At 40.7% G+C, this 7,922-nt stretch overlaps 1 protein-coding gene across 1 annotated transcript; it reads left to right on the top strand.

Annotated features, from left to right (window-relative positions):
* Positions 1-239: 239 nt before the first annotated feature.
* Positions 240-1,064, top strand: LOC137927550 (uncharacterized). Its single transcript, XM_068771335.1, has one exon. It carries the CDS (start codon positions 240-242, stop codon positions 1,062-1,064), a length of 825 nt encoding a protein of 274 aa, XP_068627436.1.
* The last annotated feature ends 6,858 nt before the right edge of the window (positions 1,065-7,922 follow it).

Raw genomic sequence — 7,922 nt, 5'->3', positions numbered from 1 at the left:
AATCTGCATCGCGCTGTTAAGAGTCTCCGCGCTCATAATAAGGGCTAGCGGAGGTGCGGTCAACACAGGAAGAAGCAACTGAAGATCAAGAAGCAACCGACGAACAAGAGGCTACCGAAGAACAAGAAGCTACAGTACTACGACCACTCCTACACTGGTGACCCCGAGTAAAGACAACGAGAAGCACCTTCTGGACCCAGCTGATACCACACTCGGAAGATTCGCAGATAAACCACAATATGAGTCAGCCTAGTAACGACGAACGCAAAATCGCCGAAGTGTTACGCGTTGGCGTAAGAGTGCCCCCATTTTGGCCTGAAGAGCTTGCCCTATGGTTTTCACAGCTGGAGTGCCAATTCAGCCTGTCTGGCATCAGTACCGACGAAACTAAATTTAATTACTTGGTAGCACAACTCGACCACCAAGTCGCCGTCGAAGTGAAAGACGTAATTATTCGTCCTCCAGAAAGAGAAAAATATGAAAAACTAAAAACGGAACTTATACGACGTCTGTCAGCTTCACAAGAGAAACGCGTGAAGCAATTACTAATGTTCGAAGAGCTCGGAGATAGGACACCCTCACGATTCCTACGCTACTTGCAGGATTTAGCAGGCCCATCAGTACCTTCGCATATAGTAAAATCAATATGGTCTAACGGTCTACCTCAAAACATACAAACAGTGATTGCTTCACAGATAGACCTTTCTTTAGAAAAGCTGGGGGAGCTGGCGGACAAAGTGTACGAAATCGCCCCTACCACACCGCAGATCTCCATGGCGACTACTTCTTCTGGCAGCGCTTCGTCTTCAACGCTGGAGGAGCTTACCAGACAAGTCAGTGAGCTAACTAGACAAGTAGCCGCCCTTACATCTCGAAACGGCAGAAATGGTGCTCGCTCAGAATCTAAATACGAGAGGAACCGCTTCCGAAGTCGTTCGACGCCACGACAACCACCGCCAGACCACCCATACTGTTTTTACCACTACACTTATGGCTCCAAAGCGATTAAATGCAGACAACCCTGCACATTCCAGGCGGGAAACGAACTGGGCAGTCGGAAGTAGCGGCCAACGACTACCCGCCATCCGCAGGCCGCCTTTTCATTACCGATCGTGTGTCAAAAATGCAGTTCCTGGTAGACACTGGCTCAGACTTGTGCGTTTTTCCACGTTCAGCCGTCAAGACGCCCTGCACTCAATCCAAGTACGATCTCATCGCAGCCAACGGCAGTATTATTCACACTTACGGCCCTATTCACCTGCATCTCAACCTCGGTCTTCGTCGCGATTTTTCATGGAGTTTTACGGTAGCTGATGTGTCTAAGCCCATCATTGGCGTAGATCTCCTTAGCTACTACAACTTGCTAGTCGACTGCAGAAACCAGCGTCTGGTTGATGGTATCACTACTCTACATGTAGCCGCAATTTCAGAAAACGCAGAAACTATCGACGACATCTCTTCCGTCAAAACCTTTAGCGGAGATACAGAGTTCCACGAGATTCTACGCGAGTTCCCCGAAATTACGAGGCCTGCAGGCATGCGTGGTGCCTCGAAACATTCCACGATGCACTACATTAGAACCACTCCAGGTCAGCCGGTTTCTTGTAAGCCACGACGTCTAGATCCTGCTCGTTCTCAGGCAGCCAAGAAGGAGTTCGAGGAAATGTTGGCAGCCGGTACAGCTCGACGCTCAGAGAGTCCATGGTCTTCTGCTCTTCACCTGGTAAAAAAGAAAGATGACAGCTGGAGACCTTGCGGTGACTACAGAGCACTTAACGCCAGGACTATACCTGATCGATACCCCATCCGACATATTCAAGATTTTGCCCACCAGCTGTCAGGATGCTCCATCTTCTCTACGGTTGATCTTGTGAAAGCGTACAATCAGATCACTGTAAATCCCGAGGATATTCCAAAAACGGCGATCACGACGCCATTCGGAATGTTTGAGTTCCCGTTCATGACTTTCGGACTTCGAAACGCGGCTCAAACATTCCAACGCTTCATCGACGAAGTACTATCAGGCCTGGATTTCTGCTACGGGTATGTTGATGACATTATCCTGTTCTCTCCTGACAGAGAAACACACAAACAGCACCTACGCCAGCTCTTTGATTGACTTAAACAATATGGCGTACTCATCAACACATCAAAATGCGTATTTGGACAGGAGGTCGTCAAAATTTTGGGTTATGAGGTATCTGGTGCTGGAAGTAAACCTTTGGATGAGAAAGTACAAGCTATAAGAGAGTTCCCCGTTCCCCAAACTGTAAAAGAGCTGCGTCGTTTTCTAGGGATGCTAAATTTCTACCGCAGATTTATCCCTAAGGCTGCCCAACACCAAGCGCCTCTCAATTCAGTACTACAGGGACTTAAAATTAAAGGCTCTCATCCAGTAGACATGACACCGGAGCTTCTAAAAGCTTTTGAAGACTGCAAAACTTCGCTTTCCAACGCTGCACTTCTTGCTCACCCAGATTACTTGGCAGAGTTAGCAATTGTCACCGACGCTTCAGACACGGCTATTGGAGCAGTGTTACAACAACGAAAGAACAACATCTGGCAGCCTCTAGCGTTCTTCTCCCGTAAACTATCGCGTACATATCGCGTATAAATGTATTAACCGACCAGCGGAAAAATCTCCACCTAGCGTTACATTGATACTGCATTGATTTAAAAATTTAAGAGTTAGGTTACGTTTCTAATATCAATTTCAGGGGAAAATTAAGACTTTCTTAGAAAATCTTGAAGCGAAAATCAACAACAGGTGTTTCGTTTATACTGCATGAAATTTGAAATTTTTTTTTAATATTTTTTTATTAGAAGCAATCAAAAATAAAAACTAAGACGAATGTATTAATCGACCAGCGGAAGAATCTCTCCACAGCGTTACATTAATACTGCATAGATTTAAAAATTTAAAAGTTAGGTTACGTCTCTTGTATCAATTTTGGAAGAAAAATGAGACTTTCTCAGAAAATCTTGAAGCGAAAATCAACATCAGGTGTTTCGTTTATGCTGATTGAAATAGAATTTGTCTTTTTTTAATATTTTTTATTAAAAGCAATCAAAAATGAAAACTAAGACGAATGTATTATTCGACCAGCGGAAAAATCTTCACCTAGCGTTTCATTGATACGGCATAGATTTTAAAATTTAAAAGTTAGGTTACGTCTCTAATATCAATTTCAGAAGAAAATGAGACATTCTTAGAAAATCTTGAAGCGAAGATCAACATCAGTAGTTTCCTTTATACTGCTTGAAATATGAAGTAGTCTTTTTAATATTTTTTATTAAAAGCAATCAAAACTGAAAACCTGCTCTAATCATCACCCAAAATATTGAGTCGTTCAAGAAATCTTTGGAGGCAGCAGTGACCGAGTTTCCAATGGAAACCGTTTGTAAATCCATCGACGAATGGCCCTATCGTCTAAAAGCGTGCGTCAAAGCTAAGGGTGGACACATTGAATAACTAGTTTAGTATATCAACATATCCTTTTCACTCTACATAATCACATGTAAAACTTTAGCATAAAGTTGTTTTTTAGCTATTATCGGATATTTTTTTGTAACGTAAGTTTTTGCTAGACCAGGTATTATTTATATTTTATATTATTCGTGATTATTTGACATTTTAACAGAAATGGACGTAAATACACAAGATAAAAATCGTGCGTGCGTGTGTGCGTGTGTGTTATTTAAATCCATTTCTATTACGATCCAAATGCGTTAATAACATAGTTGTCGCTCCGTAGATGATTAGTGGCGCTAAGGTGTCCGGAAGCAAGGCGAAATCAGCCGGGGCGACCGCTCAGACAGTTCCAGTTCAAGCGCAGTGTGTCCAGGTGCAGCCGGTGCTCGGAACGCAGCAGCTTACACGGGCACAGATCATCAGCCCACTACAGGTAACACTTGTCACGTCGCTTATCACTGCCATAAACATTATGCAGTTGAACTAGAGATAAAAAAAAATTAAAAACTTTGATATTAGCAACCTTTGTGGCTAACCTTACTGGATTTCGTACATAAGTGGTCAATTTAAATTGTCCTATTATTTATTGTCTTTGTTACGTACTCAAAAAGAAGATCAATAAATACTTGTATGCTATTTGAGAAAGTTAAAATCGAAATTGACCTGATAGCGGACAGCGCTGCACCGGTCACTGGGGGGAAGACAATGCCTTGCACTGGGAGTGTCTATCAGCCGTAGGAGAAGCTGAAAGTGCATGTGACTGATTTCGAATATAATTAGTTGAACAGAATAATACGTGTGTGTGTGTGTGTGTGCGTGTGCGTGTGCGTGTGCGTGTGCGTGTGCGTGTGCGTGTGCGTGTGCGTGTGCGTGCGTGCGTGCGCACCTAAATACCAGATACTTGTCTATTTCCATACTATGATGGTCTGAAAAAATTTGCCCCATATGATAAAGACTGCCAATGTATATATTTTCTAACGTGTACAGTAAAGAGTAATATGTCTTTTTTTAAAATAATAAGTCATTAAATCTCCTCAAAACTCATAAATTCAAGATGTCCCTATACAACTGTGCATTATTATGGAACTAATCGGTATACTTTGTTGCCTTTAGAGATGTTTGTTATGTTCAGCCCAAGTTATAGTAAGCAGTTCGGCTTGTGAATTGAAACCCCTCTTCTCGCAATCTAATTAACGAATTGTTTGAAAATAAAATGCTTTCGCGAATCCCAAGCTCGCAAAAAAATTTGTCACTTTTAGTTAGTAAATAACATGAGTTTGGTTTTTGTTATTTTGCAAGTATGTCGCAACTGCGCATCGTCAATTTTTACAATGAGAACTTTAATTAAGGCATTACAGCACAATACAACGGCAGTACGAGCGTCATGTCACAGCGCGGTGACGAAACATTGAAATTTTGTTTGACTGCACTTGCGGACACCTGTACATATATTTGCGAAATTATTGTTTATTTATTTGAATGCAATTGCGAATATCCTTATTTTATTGCATGTTATGTGGAACGTTCTTAGATTGGCAGCCGGTGTTTTTTATTAGTTGATCAGCGAGTGCGCGTGTAGTAAAACAGGTGCAAAACATGAGTCAATAATGACAGGAAAAGACAACTCGCACGGGGCATGATGTCCTTGTGGGTTGTCCATTTTATTTGTTGTTACCTGTTTTTTCTTACAATTAACTTTTGAAGTTCGCATGTTATTACTTTGTTAATTTATATATATAAATATATAAATATATATATGTGGACTAGCTGACCCGGCCACGCGTTGCTGTGGCTAAAGTTTTTGTTATATTACATTATAGTAAACAATCTAATTTGACTCCTTATTTGACTTTCTACTACTATAACCCTTTAGTACAATGAAATTATTTATGAACAAAGACGAAAATGTTGATGTTGGTATACAAATTCACTGGATTGAGATTTGAAGGGGAAGTACGTTGAACACAATTAATTAAAATGTTCTTACACTTGATATTAAGCAGAAATCAATAGGTACAAAATAAAAATTTATCAGATTTATTATTTCTATTTATTTTATAACAAATATAAGTATAATACAGTTTAATACAGTAAATAACATGTGACGCTTAAACTCATAAATGAGGTATGCAAGGCAGACAGTCTTAAGCTTTTAAACATTAATATCTATTTTTTTGAATTATAAATACTTTCAATTTCAATTTAATTTAACACCAATCGGTGCACAATGTTTTTGGTTAACCTGTCTTTAGCTAACACAAATAGATTCGACGGTTTCCCAACACGTGAACACGCAACATATAGTTGCCCATGAGAAAAACATGGATTTTCCAAATCTAAACCACAAATGGACATTGTTTGACCTTGAGATTTATTTATAGACATGGCGAAAGCTAAACGAATTGGAAACTGTAGCCTTTTGAAGGGTACGGTAGAATCTGATGGTATCATCGGAATACGTGGCAGCAGGACCACTTTTCCTTTAAACTTCCCAGCCAAAATGGTTTGCTTCAAGAATGTTTCCGGTGATCTTTTTGATGACCAAACGCGTGCCGTTACATAATTGAGGTGGATTCAAATTACGGAGGAGAATAATAGGGGAACCAATCTTTAATCGAAGATTATGTGGTGGCATTCCAGGGATATGTAATGAATTTAAAAATTCAATCGGAAAATTTACACTTTCATTTTCATCAACAACAGTATCGATTGATTTAAAAGACATCAGATCGCCTGGTAACAACTGTTGTATCTGGAAGTTAATTTCATCAACATCAACGTTTTTGGCTGCCAAAATCGCCCGTTGACTAAGCCATTCATGATTCAAATAATCATTCTGTATATCCGGGAAAATACTCTGAATCAATTCATTTTTATCCTGAACAACAGTGCAAAAATTGTCTGGTAGTTTAATGCATTGCGTATTCAGTTCTATTTTACCGTTCCCAATATCTAGTAGTTGTTCGGAAAATATTTGTGCTGATGGATCATTTTGCAATTGTACTCGCATATTTAATCGAAGGTCAATCGAAGTGTTTCAACACTTCGCCATAAGAATGATTGTTTCAAACATGCATTAATCTCATCCGCGAAAGTAGAGCGAGGTATAACCGGTAAGGTCTGCCGGAAGTCACCAGACAAAAGTAAGATAGCACCACCGAAAAGTTTATTATTGCTGTTTAAATCTTGCATAGTTCTGTTTAATGCTTCAAGTGAATATTTGTGTGCCATTGTGCACTCATCCCAAATTATTTGTAACGTTGCAAGTTAACGTCCCATAAATCTTGGTTAAAATTTTAACCAAAAAAATATAATCACGAGAAACGTCTCATAAATCACAATACAGCAAAAAATTGTTCAACCCTTAGCGGGTAACGGTACGTCTCAAGTGGCGTGGGGTCGTGGGAGCATGCTATTGGTTTAACGGATCTTTGTTTTTATAACAAAAATTCCAATGCGCCCGCGCACCAGCACACAGCAGTTTACACCAGTGCTCGGGAGAAGGATCCAGGCCTCGGTCGCGTTCACTAGCTAGGTGTCGTCTCACGCACCGACACACACTCTTTGTGTCGGTTGCGTTCACCAGCTATGTGTCTTCACACGCGCCGGGGCCAATTAGAATTTACGTTATAAATTCACGTCTTGGTCCTATTCATTCTCCGGGCATCATTTAGTTCACGCCACAACCTTTACATCGTCTCGCACCCCAAGGGGTGCAAGGTTTACACTGCGACTTTTATGCTGCAAGTTTTAGACTGCAAGTTTTAGACTGCAAGGCTTACACTGCGACTTTTATGCTGCAAGTTTTAGAATGCAAGTTTTACACTGCATGTTTTATACTGCAAGTTTTACGCTTCGAGTTTTACACTGTTGAAATTCATATCAACTTTCACCGGAACCATCACATCGTGCTACCTATCGGCGCTCCCTGCTCTCGACTTGCTGCCGCCTGACCACTCTTGGGAGATCGTGCGGATGGCTACCACCACCATCAGGGGAGTACCGAGCTGCGGTGTAAAATTAGACCAGGCCTTCTGCCCACTACCCTTAGATAATTAAACACATATATATATTTTTCTTTGTGTGCCCTTTTTTTATCGCCATCAACCACTACCCTTTATTAATTCAAAATATATATTTATTTTGCTATAACGGCACATATTATAGAACTCTTCCGCAACACTGCAGCTATTCCACTATTCTTTTTGATGTTACACATTGCATCTGGTTTATTATGAACGTCCAATGGCAGCTTGAATGTTGAATGTGCTGTTCGCCCACTATCCAGTAAAGTAGCCGCAATGCCTGACGATGCTACTGCTAATGCGATTTTTTGTTGCGACCGTATTTTGGCAAGAATAAACGATATTAAAAATGTCTTACCGGTTCCACCGGGTGCATCCAAGAAAAAAAAAACCGCCTTGTTCAGCAGCAACAGCCAGCATAATCC

This window comes from Battus philenor, unplaced genomic scaffold (assembly GCF_028537555.1).
Source record: "Battus philenor isolate CCGP_79_NKW_IND1 unplaced genomic scaffold, ilBatPhil1.0.hap1 SCAF_33, whole genome shotgun sequence".
In the NCBI taxonomy this organism is placed as follows: domain Eukaryota; kingdom Metazoa; phylum Arthropoda; class Insecta; order Lepidoptera; family Papilionidae; genus Battus; species Battus philenor.
Note: the sequence above shows the minus strand (reverse complement) of the source record. Positions and strands in the feature narration are given on the sequence as shown.

Excerpts from the sequence above, each read along its gene's own strand:
- LOC137927550 (XM_068771335.1), top strand. The coding sequence starts at position 240 with ATGAGTCAGCCTAGTAACGACGAACGCAAAATCGCCGAAGTGTTACGC.